Raw genomic sequence first — 23,719 nt, forward strand, 5'->3', positions numbered from 1 at the left:
GCACCATCTCAATAACTGGCCCACCACTAAAACAAGCCGCATTCACTTCTGTCTATGAGATCACTGACTAACACCATGAGCTAACAACATGTTAAGCTAACAACATGCTAAGTCATGATAGTCAGGATAACACAAAAAGCCATAAAGTTCACTTCTAATACTTCTCTATTACTTTCACCAATAAGTTGAGGTAACTGATTAACTGGCATCAGCTGCAGTGGTTTTAACTGTGAATGATATAAAAAGCAACTGGCATCACTGGTACACCAGTAAAGTAGAGCACTACTACTAAAATAATATAATACTTTTGTAAAGATTACTGTGCTGACTTTGATTGTAACTTTGTGATGAAGGTGCTGTTGATCAAGCTGTGTTTTGTGGTGTTGTTGGATTATGTTGCATAGTTGTTTCTTTTTCATGTATCTACCTGCTGTACCTGAATCCCTGTTTCATACTAACCAGGACTTGGGCTCTCCAAAGTGGAGATAGTTGATGCTGTACAGATCCATATCTTCTGTGTGCCAAGAGAAGGTGGTCTTCCACATGCCAAAGTACAGATATGGAGTGTTGACCCCCTGGATGGATACACCACAGTCCTCCTCAATAACATCCAAGATAGAGTTCAGGTGGCCAATGTTCCACTCCTCCACATCCTGTGTGGTTAGAAACAGTGGTTAGACTGGTTTATGGATGTCCACGGTGGACTGGGACAGTTTTGAATTGAATCAGTATCAGCAACATAAAGTATAATGTAACCCATTGTGCTGCGAGATGGTTGCACCATCTGTGAAATCTGTCCTTTTGCTCTCCATTAAAACTATATAACTATTTCCTATTGTGAGCAAGTGAAATATGAAGCAGAACAAATCAGGAGTTTCATGTTGTAAATATCGACGCCGTGATGGTGGGAATCAGTGAGCAGTGCATTTAGTGCCACTTTGGGGGAAAAATGGTCACTTAGCTTCTATTTAAGTTACAAATGTCCAGTGTAGCATCTACAGCGCTGCTGTTGGGAAGAGTCGCTTGCAGCCGAAAACTGTATTTGAACTTCAGAAGCCTTTTTTGTTCATGCTGAAGATGAAGAAAGTTTTTCCAAGTTGCCATAACAGTAGTGCTGACAATCCTCTATTCACAGCCATTATAAACACACTACAGCACTTCACAACAGCCACCATTTTAAAAAAGCTGCAATGCAGCTACATGTCCTTGTTATTCATCATTCTAACATATTGAAGCTGCTTTACAAATTTTCATAATTTTGTATTTTGAATGGAGGCCTACTGCGGACCAATTTCATTAAGTAAAACTAAAAACTAAAAAGAAATATCAGATTGCACTCAGTGATATTAGCAGACACTCCCTGTCACATTCACTACGCGTAGATCTTTAATGATTATTGAAATTACAGTTTTTTAGATAGATACAAATAAATATGTTTTATATGACTGTACATACACTCAGCAGCCACTTTATTAGGTACACCTGTATAATCCATTACAACATCTCTGCCATAAATTCTACTTTTAGAAGCTGTTACAGCTTCAGTTCTTGTTGACATTGTCAGAAGGTGATAGTACTGGGTGGTGGTGTACTGGTGCATTATATTGAAAAGTGTTCCTAATATTTTGCCCCCTTCATGTATGTTAATGGAGTGGACAAAATATTAGAAACAGTGTTTTACACCATTAAGTCTCATATGGACAGAACCAATTCAGAAAATTCAACCTGATCAAACCACATTTGGAGGAGGCCAGACACACACACGCTGATCAGATCTGAGGAGATGCAACCTGTACATCGTGACCACATTCATAAGAAAAACAATCAGCCCAGTAAGTTGAAAGGTCACCTAGCTCCACCTCTTCCTGCCAAATAAGCCCTGTAAGAGCTACAAATAGTCGCAGTAGCTCGAAGTCTTCCCGTGCAAACAAGTGAATGACGTCTTTTTGTGGCCGCACAGATTACAATGCAGGTACAACTGTGTAAGTGTAAAAACTCATTGATCGGATGTCATTATCCAGATAATATATCCATGTACCAATGACATGGTAATACCAGGTGTAAACAGGGCCTGAATGACGAGTGATAGAAAAGAACAAACATACACAGAGAGAGAAAATCTACCTCATCGTAGAGGCTGCCACTGACATCAGCACCATATATGGGGGAGACAAAAGTGAGGTTCTTCCAGTACTTCCTCTCAAGATCTTCATAGTTCAGGTAGCGAGGTGTACAGTACCTGTTGAGGGAAAGACATGACCTGAATGAATGGAGAACATTTAAGACGGTGTAATTTTGTTTTTGGCAGCTATGTTGGAAACAGACTATACAAGATGATCAATGAACATCAAAGAGACACACAGATATTGATGTTGTTAGTAAGTATCTCTCCAGTTCTTTCAGCCAGGTCCTCAGTCTTCTTCTAGACACTATTCTGTCCTCTAAAAACATTGTTCAACATTAGTCATTTTCATGATATACCAGGCACACATGCTGCACACAACATAAGCTGCATATTTACTTACTTTAACCACTGAATGTAAATAAATGCTTACATTCAGTGGTATGTATGTAAACTTTTACTCTCCCCTCCATAAAATCAAGTAAATACACAAGTCCTCTGTTATACCCACATGTCACTGTTAGCTAGTCGCCTGAACTCCTGCACACTAAGAGGTTTCTTCTGAATGTTGTATTGAGTGAAGAGCCCTGATTGGCCGGCCACCATCTGCTGGATGGGAGCATCGATCATCAGATCATCTATGTCATCGTAGGTGCGACGAGGCTTCCAGCCTTTAGGAGGAATCACCTGGAGGACAAACAGAGGAGCAAAAGCTTGTTTGTTGCTTAAAATAAAACAGGAATAAGCAACAGTTGGCCCTCCATGTCCAAGAGGGGAACTAGCTGATTACTCTTGTATTACGATAAGTCCCTCTGTATGTCTGAATGTCTTTCAGACATACGGAAGTTGATATTTTGCCCAAGCTGAGATTGAAAACACTTCCTACCTTAGCCAGACCTGCGCGGTGTGCACCCTGAGACTCCATGTAAACCAGGTACTGGTTGAAGTCCTTGAACTCCTCCATTGTGGGCCTGAAGGTCATAATCTTGCAGGTGGGGTTTGCAGGGGTGAACACCTCTGCTCCCGCCATCCTGCCACCTCACCAGATGAAACCTGAAAAAAATATAAACTAACAGATTAAAAATGTGCTCCAACATCAACTTATATGGTTACTTTTAAATTTCAATGTTGACAGATATTGGGTTAACTAAAATATATTGATTACTCTGTTATGTAGGGCCAGGTAAATAAAGGATTACTTTATTAATGGAAATGTAAAGGATAAATTATGTGACAGGATTATTATACAGAGTAAAATCTTCAAAAATGTTTTTTTGTTTAAATGGTAAAAGATAATCTAGTGCTGAACAGATGTTGTAGATAATATTACAGACAGATACTGAAACTGTACAAACAGAAACACCTGGTTACTGAAACATAATTCATTTTTGTTTGTTGGGATTCTTAATGTGTTTTAACGTATTGGTGATTAATTAGTGTGTTCATATTCACATAATCTTCTCATATTACAGTGTTTATACTTTGTGTTGATTGCAGTCACCTGGTTTTTGGTTGATGAGTGTATTTATGGCAGAATTAAATCCAAGTTAATAACAAAAATAGTTTAAAAAAATATTTCATACTTAAACTCGTGTCCAGCATTTTCTAACTGCTGCTAATCTGCAATTTCAATTTACATTTCTTACACTTCTAACAGGAATCTATTGACTCATACATTGATTCATGCTACACAATATCACACTGGTGTTACTGTTAATTAATAAATACTGTTACTTTATGGGGGAAATGCCTTCATTTAATTTATCTTTGTCTAATCCCTTAATGCAAACTTTATGTTTATCATTACTAAACATGTAGCACTAGATGTAATTAACAGGTGTGCAGCCGGACTATGAAGCGGCTGGTGTGCGTGTTAGTGACAGGTTCACCACTAGATGGAAGTAGAGATTCAACATGTCGATTTGATCCCTTGATCCCTGCTGATGCCAACAAGCCTTTTCAGATTTTTGTCCCATCCACCCATCCCACTCCCAACTCTGACTTTACTGTGTGTTCAGACAAAGGATCACACTGCCCCGCGGGAAGCTGTTGTGATGTCCAACCTTATATTTCTTCACACCGCCACTTCACTGCAAACCACATTATAATGGCGTGCGACCCGATTATGTAACAGACAGACTGAAACAAGTATTTACTTAAATCAGCTGCAGTGTTTAGACACAATGTGTTTACATCTCTGCTCTTTGTCCATATTTTAACAATAGTATTAAACGTGGACTATTTTGTTCGGGCGTATTTGAGCGTATAATTTATTAAAAACAAACCTATAAACACACAGTAGGGCAATTAAATCTCGTCTGTATTATAACTTTGCTTTTAATTCTGCTTGAGCGTCTGCAGCTTGGCCGATCTTTGTTGTCTGCCAAGCCAGCTAACTAGCCAACTAGCCTACGTTTTTGTTGTGATGCCAAGTAATGGCTGAACAAACAGCGCAGCTCGCTAGCTCAGCTGAATAGCTAACTTATATTTAGATGGTTACTCTTTCGACTTGAATTTGATATGTGTTCAACGGATCTGACTCGACAGGTTCAGCAGCAAGGAAAGAGAAAGCACAGCTAACTGTTTGGCTAGCTAACTTCTGAATGCACGAGAGTCAATGGGATTTAAATGTCCCTTGCAAGGGTGGCTGCAGATAGGCCCGTAGCTACCACGCTCTGTGACTTTGTGTGGTACAAACGATTTGATTTGATATTTATATTGTGCACACATCATTTGTACTCACGGTTAAAGTTTAGTGATAAATCTTTTAACAATGACAAGGCACACAGTGCGAGATGCCCGCTGGCACGAGACCGTGCCAACTTATCCAGTTTGCTAACGGCTAGCTGTTGATAGCTCGGCTAATTCTGCACGGGAGTCACGAAATGCACAACCGTTTTTAAACTAACTGGTACCAAGCTAGACACCATGCACCATATTTACCGGCATATAACATGTCGTTTCCACGCAAATATATAGTATTTTACCTTGATTTAGAAAGACGGAGTCGTGTTGTTGTTTATCCCCTTCCTTGTTCGTCCAGCTGATTCTCATGACAGCTGCTGCTGCCGCTGCTGCTTCGTGCCGTGAACAGGACGCGTTCCAGACCGCCTCGAGCGCAGATCTACACCGGGAGAGCGTGCTGATGGGCACGACCGTCCAGACAGGCTGACGGTGCTGCGGTAGACCTATCCATGCGCTGCGAGATCCACGAATCCGCAATACAGTAGATTAACTGGAACGCAGCCACCGGTGGAGGAAGAAATTGCACCTGCATCTCAAAGAAACATCTGAGATCATGTACATTTTGAGATATTTTATTGTAATTATGGGATAAGTCATAATTATGAGAACTTTTCTCGTGATATTGAGATTTTTTCTCATAATTATGGGATGAGTCATAATTAAGAGATCCTTTATCGTAATTTGAGATAGTAAGTCATAATTATTAGATATCTTCTCGTAATTTTTAGATATTTTCTCATAATTATGAGATAGTAAGTAATAAGTAATTTTTTCCATTGGTGAATGCAATGCGCTTTTTGTATTCATGTACTCCTTTTATGTTCAGTCTGACGTTTTGTCAGTTTTATACTCTGGTCCCGAGAAACGTTATTTAATGTTGACTGTTATTTTGTTTGTTTGGTTTTGTTGTTGTTGTTGTTTTTGTTGTTTTGTTTTACAGTTGAAATGATAAATAAATGTAAAGTCCCCCTCCACTCAAAATGTTTTCTTGTTCCTTCAGTCGGATGTTTGATCTTCACTGTGCAGAATAGTGTTTGTGTTATAAATCTGTTTCACACTCATCTGCTGAAAGTGGAAAGTTTCTCTGTGCTCATTGAAAATCTGATCTCAAGGCCTGTATCTAGAAGCATCACAACGGGTTTGGATCCAATCGTGGTCCAGTATTCAACTAATATGTGGAAACTTGAGACATCTTTAGTAGGAGACATCTTTTATCCAGCAGTTACACTTTCGAAATGAAAAATATTTGCATATTCATATATTCTGGGATTTTAATCTCATTTTAAGAATTTTAAACAAGTAACTGAACTTTTTTTGTGGAAAAACCATATTAGACACAAATTATTATTCAAATTAGAGCATTTATATACATCTTAACACATGTCTGGAGGGGATCTTTAAACTTTAAACTGTTTTTGAGGATTTTATTGATAAACTAGAAATATCCACATATAAGCATTGCTCAAAACACTGTAGATATTCACTGACAATATAACTATAATTAAATAAACAAACTGTTGTAATTCTAATGGCCCTGACTTTACTAATGGTTGCCATGTTGTTTAACTCTAGTTCAACATGAAGAACATCGTCTCTGGCTCATGTATACTGTGAAGTACATAAAATTATAATAGTGGTAAAATAGAATATCCACACATCTAAATGTGGAAATTCAAACCCCTTATTTCTGTCATTGATTGATGTTGGCATGCTGGCAGTGGTGGAAAGTAACTAAGTACATTTACTCAAGTAATATACTTAAGTACAAATTTGAGGTACTTGTACTTTACTTGAGTATTTCCATGTGATGCTACTTTATACTTAAACTCCACTACATTTCAGAGGGAAATATTGTACTTTCTCTTTCACTACATTTGACAGCTTTAGTTACTTTTCAGATGCAGATTTGACACAATGGATAATATAACAAGCTTTTAAAATACAACACATTGTTAAAGATGAAACCAGTGGTTTCCAACCTTTTTGGCTTTTGACGTCTTACAAAAAGCAGTGTGTAGTCGGGGTCACATTTCACATGTCTATGAGTTGTTAACAGCTCCACCAAATAGTGATTTTTCCCTCTAAACTTCTCACATGTTTTCATTTCAATAAATGTTCAAATGATCCAATATTTCAGCAAAAATCAAAGATTAGAGAAAAAGTCCAAAAACTGAAAACAGATTTGTGTATCAGAACTTTGTTTTTTCTTCTTTCCTCTCCCATTAATCATCTCACCACCCCTCAGATTTATCTGCTGACCCTTTGGAGGGGCCCGACCCCTAGGTTGGGAACCACTGGACTAAACTAGCTAACTGTATATAAAGTAGTGTAAACTAGCTCCACCTCCAGCAGCTACAACAGTAACATGCTGCTCTAACACTGATGCTTCACTATTAATAATCTAATGATGTCATATATAATAATATATCAGTCAGAGGGACCAAACCACTACTTTTACTGCAATACTTTAACTACATCAAGCTCATAATACTTATGTACTTTTACTGCAATACTTTAACTACATCAAGCTCATAATACTTATGTACTTTTACTGCAATACTTTAACTACATCAAGCTCATAATACTTATGTACTTTTACTGCAATACTTTAACTACATCAAGCTCATAATACTTATGTACTTTAACTTAAGTAGGATTTTTTATGCAGGAGTTTTACTTGTAATGTAATGGAGTATTTTCACATGGCTGTATTGGTAGTTTTACTGAAGTAAAGGATCTGAGTACTTCTCCACTACTGCATGCTGGAGGAGGATATACCAAGAGAATAATACTAGAGCTTTTTTCACAAGCTGGCAGCCCAAAACTTGTTCTTAGTGCATGTTTTATTAACCGTCTATAAAGTCAGAAGAACAACTTATTAACCTCTAATAAAGAGTCCCTTATTAAAAGGCCAATTTATAATGATCTCAGGCAATGTCGTGCACACAAACTGTAATATATATATGTGTGTAAATGTATGTGATCTATGCTAGTACATGTCTGTATGGATGTGTGTTTGATGCCTCAGAAGAGGCAGCAGCAGCTGACGATGAGGATGATGATGATGATGAGGAGTGGCACTGGTGGGTGCAGTAACACTCAGTAAACCGGGGGGGTCGCTAAATGACTTTCTGCAAACATGGCTGCCCAGGATGAACTCAGTAAGTTTCTCTCTGCGTTATTGGCGATTAATATCTCTTTAAATGTCGAGTTTATGGTTGTCAAAAACTCTTAGAGAGCAGCTCTGCTTTACTGTAACAATGAGGATGTTTTGGAAATGACGCTAAAGCTTGCTTCAGGTAAAGACTGGCGCAAGAACGAAAGCTAGCTACAATGCTAACGTCTGAAGGCCGTTTGCCCAGTCATGGTCAAAATGAAACTGTCTCACAGGCTATTAATACATTTTCTTTAAGCAAACTTTTATGACGCGAGTTTAACAGTTGGATATGTAGGGCTTTTTAGGTTTAATTGTGCAAGGTGTCATGGAAAGTGAAAGTCATATTGTGTAAAAGAGAAACTGCGTGGATAGACTGTCAGTTGTTTTAGCTAGCTGGCTGGTGAGCCATGCCAAGAGAAAGAAGGCAGGGCTGGGTGATGGTTTGCAGCAATATAACAGCTGACAGTACGAGTTTATCACACTAACCGGAGCCAAATGCTTCAGGGACTGTTTTTAGTTGACTGTTTTATGTTTTTGTGGTGTTTTATTCCCTCTGGGTGAAGCTGAAGGTCGCACAGACCCTTTTTTTGCATGTGGTTGCAAACACCCAGTGGGTTGTAACGTTACTTCCATATTTGAATGGAAAGTTATTGTCACATTAAATATGGCAGAGCTATTGTCTTAAACTGGTCCTGTGTTTAGTGTTTATTGTTTTTTTTTATAGGTGGGGCATGACAAATACCATCTAGAAAATGATGCATACATGTTAATCAAGGTGTGACGTGTGTGTTTTTTTTCTGTTTGTTTATTTGTTTGTTTCTCTCTTTCTTTGACAGATCAACTGGAGCGTGTGTTCCTTCGCCTGGGCCATGCAGAAACAGATGAACAGCTACAGGACATTATCTCCAAGTTCCTACCCCCTGTGCTCCTCAAACTCTCCAGCGTTCAAGAGGGTGTGCGGAAGAAAGTAAGAAGGGTGTTGCCTGTTTCTGTGCCTAAAGAGATTACAATGACTCTTGAGTTTGTGCTCTTTGGCTGCACATCATACAAATCGAGTGAATAAATTGCAGTTTCATGCCATCACAACCTTCCCTTCAAATATTATCTCTTCCTTTTTTTCTGATAAAAATATAAAGCTTCCTTTTCCAAGTTACATGTTGATACAGATTTAACAGAACCTCCTCCTGATGCACACATATTCCTGTAAGGACTTTTCTCTCTTGCTATACATCTTCATGTAACTACACTGCTAAAGTATTTTATGTGCCTCCTCCTCTTCTAGGTAATGGAGTTGCTGGTCCACCTGAACAAGAGGATAAAAAGCCGACCTAAGATTCAGCTCCCAGTAGAAACTTTACTGGTGCAGTACCAAGACCCTGCAGCAGCCTCCTTCGTTACAGTAAGAGAGTCTCATTTTATAATGTCGGGCTCACGGAGCTGGGTGTGTATTATACATTTATAATGCATCTAACCATTTCCTGTACTCGCTGTGCTAAATATAAAAACAAAACAGTGCAATTTCAAAATTTGTAGAGATTTTAAGATTAAGTGCAACACAGGAAAAGGCGTCCTATGTAAGCAAGTTAACATATTACTGAACCAGCTTGATTAGATTGGTGTTTATAATAAAGATAGTAGATTGATTGTACAGCAGTGCTGATATGTGCTGAATGTTTGAATGTAACTCTGTCTGTAACTGAAGACTGGAGTAATGATTGTCTCATTAATGCTTTTTGCAGAATTTCACCATCATCTACATCAAAATGGGCTACCCCCGACTGGAGGTGGGAAAACAGTGTGAGTTGGCCCCCACCTTACTTACTGCCATGGAAGGCAAACCACAACCACAACAGGACAGGTGAGAGGACACATAGACTCACACGAGGATATTCACTATTATTAAAGAAGTGTTTTTCAGACACACTTGAGTTTTTGTTAGATTGACACATTATTATAGACAGATATCACCTCAGGACTTCTTCTTTCTTGACTCAATTCTAATTTTCCATTTCCTCTCCATCCTCTCTCTTAGCCTGATGCACCTGCTGATCCCGACTCTTTACCACATGAAATATCCTACAGACGCCTCCAAGAATGCTTTTCCATTCAACTTAACTGAGCGCCCAAAGACGGTGCAGCTGCTGCTGGAGTTCATGTTAGATGTTTTACTGATGCCCTATGGGTGAGTTCCTGCCGTGTGACCGAGGGTCTCGGACATTTAACTGAAATGAGTCTATTAGTTTTTCACTGAAACTACAATTTTTAGTAATTGACTTGTTTTCTCTTGTAGGTTTGTGCTGAATGAATCCCCAACGCGTCCTGCCCCCTCCTCTTCTGCGGATGGTTCGGTGGCTGCGTCCGGCCAGGGTCTTCCTCAGCCTCCACCTGGGATGAGCGTCTACGCTGCCAAGAGGGTTATTGGAGAGGCCCAGTGGAGCGCCGAGCAGCTGGAGCAGGTACGATAACCGACAGCGGTGACTCTGTTTTTATCAGTTTGTATGAGTTATGTGTTTGCATGTGCTCGCTGGATGATGTGTTTGTCTTCGTTATCGGCTAATGAATCCCTCATTCTGTATTTGGTCTCAACAGTGTAAGCTGGGCATAGTGAAGTTCATAGAGGCAAAGCAAGTCCCAGAAGTGGAGACAGTGGTGCATCTGGTGGTGGCGTCCAGCGACACCCGACACAGCGTGGCCACTGCAGCTGATCTGGAGCTGAAGAGCAAACAGAGGTAGATGAAGGAGATGTCAAGTCACCCGCTAGACCTTTATACAACAAATAATAATCATCATTATATCAATGTTTCATTCTGTTTTCAACAGTTTTGATTCTTGAGGCTTTGCAAGTTGATCAGACTGATGGGCTGACATTTCTATACCTCACACAGAACTTTATTAACATCATTGATTATGTACTTGTTTTGTTATCTTCCAGCATCATCGATTGGAACAATCCTCTAATCATCAACAAGATGTTCAAGGTGTATCTGGGGGATGTTCCCCTTAAAACAAAGGTTTGTAAGCTCAGTGTTTTAACTTTAAAACGTCACGGTGATTTTCTAAATGTTTTGTGTTTAACACTCTTATTTATGTGCACCAGGGGGGAACAGTGAAGCAGGAGCTGAAACACGAGCCAGTGAGCACTAGAGTCAAACTGAAGATCCTGCCACATCTGCTGCGCTCACGCCTCGCTGCAGAGTGCTTTCCTGCTAATATTCAGGTAGGCTTGTTGTTCAAGCAAGCTGCATTTAATCTAGTCTATCAAAATGACTCTTTTTTTTTTGTGAGGCCTCTCCAGTTTACTGCACAATCATTCTCACTGGTTTCCTTTCCTCCATAGGTTGTGTATGACGGTCTGTTTGGAGCCAACACCAACAACAAACTGCTGTCTCTGACCTTACAGTTTGTCCATCACATCTGCATGGTGTAAGAAAAGTGCTTCTTTTTTGTCTACATATATCCAGGATATAAATCTGTCCATGAAAAGTTTGTTTGTATTTTGAAGATGTTTTCTTTCCTCTGTTTTTTAGTTGCCCTGACACTAATAAGCCTTTGGGACTGATGCTCCTAAACGGTCTTACCAAGCTCATTAATGAATACAAGGAGGTAAAACTTCAAACAGCAACATTTCATCTGTATTTTCATGCATTTAAGTTGTTTTTTAAATACCTACTAAACAACATGTGTCCTTGCAGGATCCTAAGTTACTCTGTGTTGCATACTCTGCTGTTGGGAAGCTCTCGAGGTATACTATTATATTATTATTATAAAATACTAATTCTCAATGTTTTCCTTTACACACAACCAGCTTAGTTTCAAATTTACAATGAAATATATTCTGTTTTTTTAGCCGTATGCCGCAGCTGTTCACTAAGGATATCGCTCTTGTCCAGCAGTTTTTTGAGTCCATGTGTAAGGTAGGTGATATTAAATAAAATAAATTAATTTAAAGGAGAGTTTACACTGTGGTGTATTTATTACTGATGTTTTCAAAATCCTGCTTTATCATCAGGAGGAGCCAGATGTTCGTCTTGCTATTCAGGAGGCTTTGTCCATGATGGTTGGAGCTTATGCCAACCTGCAGGGGGCGCTGCTGAACCTGATGGAGGCCCTGGTGGCTGCGTATATTGTAAAGGTGAGTGTTCGCAGGCGGCATCATTTATGACAAGTTTAGAAGTAACAAAGCATAGAAGCCAAATGACTCCTCACAAACACTAATAGTATCTTTGTTTCTGATGATTCTTTCTCTGAGCAGCCGGAGGTGCAGGTTCGCCAGGTGGCCATGAAGTTTGCCAGCACAGTCTTTGCACCTGATCATGTGCCATCAAGATACCTGCTGCTGTTGGCTGCTGGAGACCCGTAAGTCCCCAAAAACACACACTTCAAACATTTTTTACATAAGATTAAATGTGGTTCAAACTAAAGATTGTGTGCCAGTGGTTCACTTTCCTGAATGGTGCAGAAGATAAAAGGTGCGGGTGCTGTGTGTGTTTTAGGAGGGATGAGGTGTGCGGGGAGGCTCAGAGGGTGCTGAGGGCCTTTCCTACCAAGAGCTCAGAGAAAGAGGGACCAAAGCCAATGCCCTCCTTTCCTGATATGGTGGCTTATGTCCAGGAGAAGGTGAGGCTGCATATTTTTCATTCTCTCTCTGGGGCTTTTCAAACAGTGCATCCAGTTACAACCTAAACCCCAAAGCACATCATTTCTCTCTCACTCTGCCTGCTTTGTTATCCTTTTTCTGTTTATTTATTTCTATAAGATCTAATGGATCTCATGTCTTTTTTATGTTGTCATCATCATCGTCAGGCATCACAGAGGATCAAGACTCCAGCTAAATACATTGTTGGAACTTCCACCATTCCTTTCAACCCATCTGCATTTGCAGAGGTAAATATTAATCGGTGATCAGCTTGTTGCATCCATTGATCTTGATATGGATTCCTGCTGCAGACATGTGGCTTCACTTCATTTCCTTGTCTTTTTTTTTTCCAGATTGTGCTGTACCTGAGGATGTGCATGGCCTACAGTGCAGGGGCCACGCCCCTCTCCACACGCCTGGCAGACATGCAGGATGATGCGCCCGCCATCGGCCGCTACGTCCACACGCTGCTGTCCTCCGGGCCGCAGCCTTCAGTGTCAAAGGGTTCCGACGCAAATCCAGTGTTTGTCTACATGGATCTGCTGCAGCAGCTGCTGTCTGCTGTAGGAGGTGAGAGAAGTTAACCTGCTTTTTACTAAGGACGATGATACTGAGGCGGCTGTGGCTCAGGAGGTAGAGCGGGTCGTCCACTAAGCGGAAGATCGGCGGTTCGATTCCCGGCTCCTCCAGTCCACATGTCAGTGTGTCCTTGATCAAGATACTGAACCTCTAATTGCTCCTGATGGTTGTTCCATCAGAGTGTGAATGATTAGATTTCCTCTGATGGGCAGGTTGGGACCTTGCAGAGTGTGAACGTGATTCGTAGCGTAAAAGCTCTTTGAGTGGTCGGAAGACTTTATACAAGTACCGTCCATTTACAGGAAGACGTCTCCATGGTTATTATAGTCTTCTTAGAACATCTGAGGTGATTTTTCAGAGTTGTATGTATTGTATGTAATGTTGTTTTAAACTTCTAAAAAGCTTTTATAGTTAATTGAAGCTGTTATTGTTGATGTATTCATCTGTATGTTATTGTTATGATCATCCATAGTTATTACACTTCATCTTTAATGTGTCAACAGGAATCCCAGTGATGTACTGTCTACTGGAGGTGGTGTCTGTCTGCCCAGAGAAACTGGCTCCCAAGTTTGTTGATAAAATTGACTGGATCAAGGTGAATATTCTGTTTATTCAGACAGAGGTAGTTTCACATTGATGTTCATTAGTGAGACAAATATCAGCACATGAAACACTCAGCTGATCTGTGATATTGTAAAAACAGCTGTCGTTGCATTGGGCTGTAGTAACAGATGTTTTCTTCTCCAGAGTCTGATGAACACAAATAAGGAGGACATGAGGGAACTGGCAGCTCAGCTGTACGCTGTGGTGGTTTCTACAATGACTGGCAACGAGCTGCAGATGGCTGTTCACAACCTGGTCAAAATCACCAAAGACAACCACGTAAGTCACCTTCTCTCTATTCAGCACGTCATTGTTTACTGTATTGATAAGTTGTCCATGCATAAATATTTATTGATTTTTGTTGCACCTCAGAGTCCTGAGACCCAGCACGGCGCCATCTTGGCTCTTGGCTACATGGTGGGAAGATACATGAGCAAGAAGAATGCTGTCACTTCTAGTAAAACCAGCCACAACATGGAGCAACAAATGAGCATCACCTCCCAAGAAGACGAAGAACTCGTTGCCATGGCCACCAAGACAATTGGTACATAGACAATTTTGCAACCATTTCCTGTAATTGAGGTGTAATTTATTGACTCCGGCAGCTCCTGGACTACAGTAAATTACTGATGTGTTATTGTTAGATGTAGTTTTCATCTCCTAGCTGTAATAAAACATCTTTCTTTTTCTTTGCAGATGTTAAAGTTTTTGTGTGAAAAATAATTACAGCAAAACAAACCATATCTGTCTATATGGGATCATCTACTCATCTACCTGTGTGTGTGTGTGTGTGTGTGTGTGTCCATCCAGGTTCCTTCCTGGACAGCAGCAGTGCTCTGCTGGCTGTAGCGGCGTGCACGGCGCTGGGAGAAATCGGGCGGAACGGCACCCTGCTGATTCCTGCGGAGGGCGACGGCTTCACCAAACTGTCCACAGTGGACAACCTTCTGGCTCGCATCCCCTCCGGCAAGGAGAGCACCAAGGTAACCAGCGACTCCAGTGAAGGAAGTGGCTGCTGGGAGACAATGTACCATATTATATTTATATTGTATGTAATAATGGTACATCTGGTGTTGTCATGTCACATGTGTGTCTGTTTCATGTATGTGGTCCAGATGAAGGAGCGATCAATCCAGACTTTGGGCTACATACCAGTAGGAGATGGAGACTTTCCTCATCAGAAGAAGCTGCTGCAGGGACTCATGGACTCTGTAGAGGTGTGAAACATACTGACTGACTGGAGCATCGACAATAGAAGTCACACAGCAACAAAAACCAAATGAACAGGCTATGACATGTCGTAGTTCAACAATTAAATATTTTCTGATTGATAAACATATGAATGTCGTCTTTTTAACATGAAACGTAGGTGAGATGTCTTAAACTGACGTATAAAGACGTTAAGTTGTAGCTAAAGTGGATATTTTTGCAGTCACAAATAAAATTGTATCATCTGCATCCATGTGAAATAGACCCTCTGTGAAGCTGCTTAATGATGATAATATGTCCGTCTTTGTCTCTCTCAGGCCAAGCAGGTGGAGCTGCAGTTCACAGTTGGAGAAGCTATCACCAGCGCTGCCATAGGAACCAGCTCTGGAGCTGCAAGAGACCCGTGGACCTGCACTGAGGAACAGTACAGCCCACCATACAGTAAGGACTTGTAGCTGTAGTAGGTTTTAATAGTACCAGTGGACTAATCTGATTTGTTTCTCATGTATATGTTGTTGTTTAAGTGTTCCAGTATAATAGCTTGCATTATGACGCTGGTTGTCACATTGATATGCATTCAGCTTAAAGAAATGCTTCAGCTCTGTGTGGTAGTAACCAGATAAAGATAGAAGAACATTTACCTGAGAACAGCTTCAATAGTTCATTTATTTATCTAAAGGTCAAACGCTTCGTCAACAAAACTCAATATGCAAAATGCAGACAATAAAATGATTTCAGTTCCTTAAACAACGTTTCCATTTTCACTGACAGATGTGAAAAACAATGACGTGGTTCCCTGGGTCCTGAACTCCATCCTGTCCAAGTACATACCCAGCCAGAACCCTCATGTCCGGCAGGCTGCCTGCATCTGGCTGCTCTCTCTGGTCAAGAAACTCAGCCAACACAAGGAAATCACGGTGTGTGTCTGTGTAGTCTAGTTAGACGTAGCTCTGAATCTACAGTCAAAGGTTTGGACCCACTTTCTCATTCAAGTGACTGGGAAAGTGGGTCCAAACCTTTGACTGGTGCTGTCTAAAAGCACTGGTGTCACAGATCAGAGAAGGAACAGACAGAGAGAGTGAATCTCTAACACAGTAACTGTCAGGAAGCATTAGCCTCGTGCTTCTGGGATTAAAGAAGAGTTTTATCCTTTCTAAGTATGCTATTCTCATTTGAGAATGTTTCTGGTTCAGGTTCTGAACTGTTGTCTGTCATTAAATAGTTTGAGATCAGTGTTTTGTTTCTCATCATATAAATCAACAAGGCTCCACAGAGGTCAGGTCTCTAAGCTGTAGGTTTTATATCACAGTTTGATTTTTTGAATCTATCTTATTTTTCCTCAGGAGTCAAAGAATCATCACTGCTTCAGAGCTGCTTTTTGTTTCATAATGCACATTTTCACAGCATTAACCACATTTATCTCTGCGTTTAACATATTTTTATAAAAAGAATCTAAACACAAACGTCTGAGTTGGTATAAATCTGTGTTCTTCTTTTTGTCCTTCAGTCCCATTTGAAGGAGATTCAGGTGGCGTTCATCTCTGTCCTCTCAGACCCTGATGGTAAGATATGAGCTCAGTCATCAGTGTGATTAATTACTCACCACAACATCACAACACAAAGAGCCTCACCGTTTCCTCTCTCTGCCTCCCAAACCTTCATCCATCTCTTCTTCTTGTGTTTAGAGCTGAGTCAGGATGTGGCCTCTAAAGGTCTTGGCCTGGTCTATGAGATGGGTGGAGAGGGTGACCAGCAGGAACTGGTTTCCACTCTGGTGGAAACACTCATGACTGGCAAAAGGTGAGTAGATGAATAGAGAGAATCACAGTTAGTTTCCTGTCAGTAGGAGAGAAGAAATCAGAACATTCACAGACTGCATGAAGATTAAAGTTAGAAGCTTATTAATCTTTCCAAACAGAGTGAGACATGCTGTTTCAGAAGACACAGAGGTCTTCCAAGGAGAAGGTTTGGGAAAAACACCTGATGGGTAAGTTATATATCGACACTAGTAGACATTATTAAAAAACTTACAAATGAGCTGAAGTTGCATCAGTTGACTCTGTATGTGTGAGTTTTGACCGTTTTCTCCTCTTTGCATTGATCGTTCCCGGCAGCCACAGCTTGTCAACATACAAGGAGCTCTGCTCATTGGCCAGCGACCTCAACCAACCAGATCTCGTCTACAAGTTCATGAACCTGGCCAATCACCACGCCATGTGGAACTCCCGCAAGGTATCACCGCCTCCTCGTTTCCATCCTTCTTCCTGGCCTCGTCTCACCCTCGTTCCCGCCTCACCTCTCTGATCTCTCTGCTCCTCTCAGGGAGCAGCTTTCGGCTTCCACATGATCGCAGCCAAAGCCGGAGAGCAGCTGGCTCCATTCCTCCCCCAGCTAGTGCCCCGTCTGTACCGCTACCAGTTTGACCCCAACCTGAGCATCCGTCAGGCCATGACTAGCATCTGGGATGCTTTGGTCACTGATAAGACCCTGGTAGGAGCTTAAACATGATCATCAATACACACTCATCATGTACAAACAAATTCATGTAAATGACATCACAAGTGATTTTGTCTGGTGTGTTTCAGGTGGATAAATACCTGAAAGACATCCTACAGGATGTCATTTCCAACTTGACCAATAGCACCTGGAGAGTACGTGAGTCCAGGTAAAGAATGAAGATTCACTCTGTTTATTTACTGTGACTGAAGAATCTCATTTTTCTCTGGTGATGTATTATTTTAGTAACTATTCCAGCTAGAAGCCTGTCCTGTACTAGACGTCTGTACTACTGTACTAGACTGTACTGATGGATTTTCCTTCCAGCTGTCTGGCCCTCAATGACCTGATTCGCGGCCGCCAAGCTGATGACCTCATTGATCACCTGGCAGAAATGTGGGGGACGTTGTTCAGAGTCCTGGATGACATCAAAGTGAGCACAAAACAATAGGAATCAATGCTTCAATAATAATCAATAATTCACAAGAAGATGTGAATTATTATATATGAATAGTTGGATCACATGACACACTTTATTACATAAATAAAACACATTACAAGCATTAATAGTTTGTCATTTTCTGCCTCTCAGGAGTCTGTGAGGAAGGCTGCAGACCTGACACTGAAAACACTCAGTAAGGTAAAGCTGTTCATCTCAGCACCCCCCCCCCCCCGTGTGTGTGCTGTATGTTTGTATCTGTATATGTATGAGCAGGTGCTCGTCCCCTGACACTCTCTCTCTCTCTCTCTGTAGGTGTGCACTCGTATGTGTGAGTCTTCAGGCTCTGCAGCCCAGAAAACTGTGGCGGCTCTGCTGCCGACTCTGCTGGAAAAAGGAATTGTGAGCAACGTGTCAGAGGTTCGCTCACTCAGGTAACGTCTCTGTCCAGACGTGACTTTCACAAACATAAATGTTGTTTTTGTTTTTTGTTCCTGTCTGTCAGTCACAGACAACTTTTAGCAGTGTGAGTGAAACTGTGTTTTAAAACTCAACCCATGATGAACGTCGTGTTAAACTAGATTTAATGTTTCTGTCAGTTTTGAAGCTGAAAAACTAATTTGTCTCTAATAAAAATGAATCCCAGGTTCTTGTTTACATTCAACCAGTGAGGCTGTAATTTGGTGCCGTGTTATTTCTTGTACCAGTATCCAGACTCTGGTGAAGATCAGTAAGACAGCTGGTGCCAGACTAAAGCCTCACGCTTCCCGACTCATCCCGGCCCTGCTGGAGGCCCTCAGCACCCTGGAACCTCAGGTCCTCAACTACCTCAGCCTCAGAGCCACGGAGCAGGAGAAGGTAGTCTGACATACATACAGTCCAAACATACAGTATGTCTTATCAAAGGTTAGACTTCAGATCATCATAAGTGTTTTCTCTCATCATGTCATCAGAGTGCCATGGACGCTGCCAGGCTGAGTGCTGCCAAGTCCTCTCCAATGATGGAGACTGTTAATATGGTAAAAACACAGATAATCACTTCTTTTAATGACTTTTGGGAGATTTTAGAGGCAGTTTCTAGTTGCCACAGGAAGGAATGTGAAGTTTTGTTTGTCCCTGTGTTCAGTGTCTACAGCACCTGGATGTCTCAGTGCTGGGAGAACTGGTTCCCAGGCTCTGTGAGCTGCTCAAGAGTGGAGTAGGCTTGGGCACCAAGGTGAGTTCACACTAGTCACCAGTTCCTAGATTGACTGTAAATGGTTGATTGTCTCAGTCAGCTGACTGATACGTGTCTCCTCTCTCTCTGCACAGGGCGGCTGTGCGAGTGTTATCGTCTCCCTCACAGTGCAGTGTCCCCAGGACCTCACCCCCTACTCAGGTACAGCACAAGTATTCACCAGCATTTCATCAGTTCAGTGTTTGGTGCAGGTGAGCTGATGTCAGTGATGTTTTTGGTGTAACCAGGTAAACTGATGAGCGCTCTGCTGAACGGTATCCACGACAGAAGCACTGTGGTCCAGAAAGCGTTTGCTTTTGCTCTGGGTCATCTAGTCAGGGTAAGAACCACCTCTCTTTACATGAATCACACCATGTTCTGTTGTGAGTGAGTCAGTAATCACGGATTGTCCTCGTTGGCTCCATCAGACAGCGAAAGACAGCAGTGTTGAGAAACTACTACTGAAGCTCAACACCTGGTACTTGGAGAAAGAAGGTGAGACAGCAGAAAATCTAACAAGTTGGTGCCTGAAGCCAGATAGTGAATTTCCGACTGACTCTGTTCTCTGTTCTCCTCACAGAGCCTGTGTATAAGTCATCATGTGCGTTGACCGTGCACGCCATCAGCCACTACAGTCCTGATGTGTTGAAGGGACACGCGGGGGTGGCTCTGCCGCTGGCCTTCCTGGGGATGCACCAGGCGCCGGGTCCTGATGAGGAGAAAGGAGAGAGCCATGACGCCACACTGTGGGCTGAGGTGTGGCAGGAGAACGTCCCAGGTGAGTATAAACACACCACCTGCTAACAGACCTTATTATTAACAGATAAATACACAGAAATAAGACAATTCATGCGACTTATGAAGATAAAATCTACGTTTGGTACCAGGAAGCTTCGGAGGCATCAGACTCTACATGACGGAGCTGATTGCGATCACACAGAAAGCGCTGCAGTCCCAGTCCTGGAAGATGAAGGCTCAGGGTGCAGCTGCCATGGCAACCGTTGCCAAGGAACAGACAGGCTCATTGGTGGCACCACACCTTGGCTTGGTGCTGACAGCTTTAATGCAGGGACTGTCTGGACGCACATGGGCTGGCAAGGTAAGAACTGCTGATGCAACAGTTACCTTAAAGGACAACAATGAATTGATCCAACTAATCAAAACCTGATCAAACTTCTTCCTGTGTGACATAGAGAGAGTCACACTGGATGACATGTTCCTCCATCTTTTACCATAAACATCCTCTTCCTCACTAACACAACAGATGCCTGTTAATCCCCAACACTTTACTCTTTACTACTATTTTATTTATTTATTTGTTTATTGGAAAGTGTTTCTGTTTATGTGAATGTCTTTGTTTTAATCTCTGCAGGAGGAGCTGTTGAAGGCCATCGGATCAGTCGTGTCTAAATGCAGGTAAAGTGATATTTGACCTGTTTATATGAAGGACAACATTCATTTACTGTCTTTTTTTAACTTTATTGCTTCTGTTCTTCCTCCGGCTGTCAGCGCGGAGCTCCAGAAGCCCTGCACCGGCCAGCCCTCCATCTCTGAGGTGTTGGAGGTTGTGTTGAAGGAGTGTCGTAAGGAGAGTCTCGTGTATAAAATGGCTGCTCTGCGCTGCGCTGGAGAAGTGCTTCACAGCATCCAGGAGGACCGTTTCAGCGACATGGCCGACATCCTTTTCCCTCTGATCAAGAAGGTAAGTTGACATTGATGAGTTTGATCTGATATCTGTCATCATTAAGCCTCTAACGAGCCTTTTATTATTATTATTTAGAGCTGCCCAGAGAGCGGCGGCGCGTCGCCGAGGTCACTGGATGATGATGATGATGATAGAGATGTGAAGGAGAAAGAGCTGCAGACTGAAGCTCTGCTCTGTGCTTTTGAGACTCTGGGAAAATCCTGGCCAAGGAACTCAGAGACTCAGGGTGAGTTGTAGTGAGAACAGACACGACTGGACACGTGTTGGACAGTCTGATGATGTTACAGCTGAGCTTCATGCATCAAATCAGAAAAACTCTTCATTTTCAAACATAGATTTTAGACTTTGCTTAGTTTTCTTCACCAGTAGAAATCACTGTGTTCAGTGTTTAGTTGAGTGAATATTCCATCATGATCATCACAAACAACTAAAGGTCGTCTTTATACGTCTTTATCTGTTATTCATCTAATAGGACTGAGGTTGATTGGGATGTGATACGTTGTTAAGTTTGCTTTCATTCACTTCTGGCTCTGAAGTCTAAACTCTAGACAGCTGACCTGTTTGTGAGCTGTTTGACCTCCGGCCTGAAGCTCAGTAGCAACATTTGGTCTTATTCTCCATAAACCCGGCTGAGCGTGCCGCCTGAACGTTGTGTGTGTTTGCAGCTCGTTTCCAGGTGGAGGTTTGCCATCTAATGTGTGAGAAGCTCAAGCTAAGCACCTGGAAGGTGCAGCTTTCTGTTCTCCAGTCCATGAAGGCGTACTTTAAAGGGTGAGGACAAACAAACAAACAGCTGATGAACTGTTGTCTAATAATCTTTTCTTTCATCCTGGAGGCTCTCTGGCTGATCAATATGTGTCTATCAGGATATCTTGAAAAGTCTTGAAATGTATTAAATTTTCTTTCCTCAAAAAGTGTTAGGTATTAAATCTTCATCTTAAATATCAGACATCAATAAACTAACAGCATTTCTCTTTGGTTGATCATCTTTCTGCTTCAGGTTGTTGATTTAATAAACTTTGTCATTAAGAGTTTTTGTGACATACTGCTGGGAAGTACTGAAAACATGATGATAATAAATAACTGTAGGCCGTACGGTCCCTACATATACATAACATTTAATAAAATGTATTCTATGTGATGTTAAAGAGCCCTGCAGAAACCCTGATGTGTGTTGTTCTGTCTGCAGGTTGTTGCTGCTGGAAAAAGGCTCTGAAGACTTGGACGCTCTGTCTCAGATCCTCACAGAGACCTGCGCTGCTCTCACACATCCTTTAGGTAAGTAAAGACCTCACACTTTCACTTTCATTTCACTCTCAGGAGCATCAATTTCATCTCCACCTTTGTGTTATTTTTCCACCCAGAAAACAAAAGTTACTCGTCTGTGAGGACGGAGGCCTTGTCAGTGGTGGACCTCATCGTGAAGAAGACTGGAGGTAAGTTTGGTTTTGTTGTATTTAGTCTTCAGGTTTGATAGAGTTCAGGTTTTCTGGTTATTCAGTGTAATGTAAACATGTCTTCTTTTAGCTTCTAACAACCTTCTTCTTGATTTAGGATTTTTTTCTCTTACATAACTTTGCATGTTTGAAATCTAACAGATAATTTTATAATAAAGTCTGATGCAGTGTTTTGTCTTGTGTTCATATGAACTCTTCACTGTAGTCACAGACAGCTGGAGGACGTGTAAGTCGTGTTTTTAATGACAGATATTGGTGTCACTGATGAAATGGTCGTGGTCGTGTGCGTGTGTCTGTCTGTCTGTCTGTGTGTGTGTGTGTGTGTGTGTGTGTGTGTGTGTGTGCGTGCGTGTGTGTGTGTGTGTGTGATGTTAACAGAGAGTGAACAGTGGGACTGTGTGTCTGTGAAGAGCCGGGAGCAGCTGCAGCGCTCTCTGTCAACGCTGCAGTCAGACAGCAGACCTGACCTGAGGGATAAAGCCCAGGAGCTGCGCAGACACATCCAGAGCCAACCCTGAGCACATCACCCACCCCCTCCCCCACCCCCCCGAGCCAGCCGGCCGCACACACACACACACACACACACACACACACACGCAGTTACAAACACAACAAAATAGAGCATCAACTTCTTTTGAGTTCATAATCAGTTAAACTAAACATACAAACCATGAGCACCGTCTCCTTTCATACAGCTGGCTTCTCTTCTACACATTATTCACAAATCTCTCCGTCATGGCTTTACTCATCCATGTGACCTGCGGGCTCCACTCCAGCTGACCGACTGACTGACGAAGCTTGACCTTGAAGCTTGACCTTGAAGCTTGAAGAGAACAAAAACAACTTGCTCCAGATCTTTCCTCTGACAGTGATGAAGGGCGAGGCTATTGTAATGTGTCAAGTTTTATTTGGTTCATTTAAATGGACAGTAAGATAAAGATAATAAATGCTATATAAACCAATGTGTTGGGTTTGTGGACACTGTATACCTATAATAGCCCCAAATGGGGACTTTTACTACTGTTGTGGGTTTGCCTACTCATTAAATATCTCCAGGTTTTTTAACCTTGGCTAACACAAACTGCTCAGCTCTCGCTCAGAGAGGATGAGGACGCCACCGCGGCGTCTGTCCTCCCTCCTGGTTGAAAGGTGAACGAGTGAGACAGCAGCTGATTCTGTGAAGCCATGAAAATAAATAGAATAAAAAAAAAAACCCTGCTGTTAAGTTGAAAGTGATGCTATAGTTGTTTGAATTTGTCCCTGATGAAATAAAAACGACCTTGACAATTTGGACAAGTGACACTTTGTTTTTTGTCTAAACGCAGAATGATGATGATGATGTTTTAAATGTAGTG

General features: G+C 41.7%; 2 protein-coding genes across 13 annotated transcripts in view; one reads left to right on the forward strand and one right to left on the reverse strand.

Annotated features, from left to right (window-relative positions):
- Nucleotides 1-5,511, reverse strand: part of kdm4c (lysine (K)-specific demethylase 4C) — a 31,511-nt gene extending 26,000 nt beyond the window's left edge. For 3 of the 11 annotated variants that reach the window (XM_044345569.1, XM_044345579.1, XM_044345568.1), the window contains exons 1-5: nt 5,110-5,495; nt 3,009-3,175; nt 2,634-2,809; nt 2,125-2,239; nt 460-653 (exon numbers count right to left, since the gene is read on the reverse strand). In XM_044345569.1, the coding sequence (XP_044201504.1) occupies nt 460-653; nt 2,125-2,239; nt 2,634-2,809; nt 3,009-3,152 (629 nt within the window). In that variant the 5' untranslated portion in view covers nt 3,153-3,175; nt 5,110-5,495. Of the gene's footprint in view, nt 1-459; nt 654-2,124; nt 2,240-2,633; nt 2,810-3,008; nt 3,176-5,109 lie in introns of all 11 variants that reach the window. The other 8 variants (XM_044345578.1, XM_044345580.1, XM_044345571.1 and 5 more) reach the window with 7 other exon arrangements.
- A 2,419-nt stretch (nt 5,512-7,930) lies between these two features.
- ecpas (Ecm29 proteasome adaptor and scaffold) lies at nt 7,931-23,655 on the forward strand. Of its 2 annotated transcripts, none has more exons than XM_044345581.1 (49): nt 7,931-8,028; nt 8,861-8,991; nt 9,307-9,423; nt 9,764-9,882; nt 10,057-10,206; nt 10,315-10,480; nt 10,614-10,753; nt 10,957-11,035; nt 11,122-11,241; nt 11,362-11,447; nt 11,552-11,627; nt 11,717-11,766; nt 11,872-11,938; nt 12,034-12,156; nt 12,277-12,380; nt 12,518-12,641; nt 12,828-12,908; nt 13,014-13,230; nt 13,743-13,834; nt 13,987-14,121; nt 14,215-14,386; nt 14,653-14,825; nt 14,958-15,059; nt 15,369-15,492; nt 15,823-15,968; nt 16,559-16,613; nt 16,737-16,851; nt 16,970-17,038; nt 17,166-17,283; nt 17,374-17,541; nt 17,637-17,716; nt 17,875-17,980; nt 18,140-18,187; nt 18,302-18,420; nt 18,694-18,844; nt 18,940-19,005; nt 19,113-19,202; nt 19,298-19,364; nt 19,451-19,542; nt 19,631-19,697; nt 19,783-19,980; nt 20,090-20,301; nt 20,575-20,618; nt 20,712-20,904; nt 20,983-21,133; nt 21,573-21,678; nt 22,097-22,185; nt 22,272-22,343; nt 22,743-23,655. In XM_044345581.1, exons 1-49 carry the CDS (start codon nt 8,007-8,009, stop codon nt 22,880-22,882), a joined length of 5,532 nt encoding a protein of 1,843 aa, XP_044201516.1. In that variant the 5' UTR covers nt 7,931-8,006; the 3' UTR covers nt 22,883-23,655. The 2 variants fall into 2 exon arrangements, with proteins under 2 accessions (XP_044201516.1, XP_044201517.1); XM_044345582.1 differs by lacking the exon at nt 7,931-8,028 and adding an exon at nt 8,130-8,166.
- Nucleotides 23,656-23,719: the final 64 nt, after the last annotated feature.

Source organism: Thunnus albacares, chromosome 3 (assembly GCF_914725855.1).
Source record: "Thunnus albacares chromosome 3, fThuAlb1.1, whole genome shotgun sequence".
Lineage (NCBI taxonomy): Eukaryota > Metazoa > Chordata > Actinopteri > Scombriformes > Scombridae > Thunnus > Thunnus albacares.

Coding starts and splice junctions, on each gene's coding strand:
- ecpas (XM_044345581.1), top strand. CDS start 8,007: ATGGCTGCCCAGGATGAACTCA. Junction 9,424..9,763: donor CAGCAGCCTCCTTCGTTACA/GTAAGAGAGTCT, acceptor TGCTTTTTGCAG/AATTTCACCATCATCTACAT. Junction 13,835..13,986: donor ATAAAATTGACTGGATCAAG/GTGAATATTCTG, acceptor TTTCTTCTCCAG/AGTCTGATGAACACAAATAA.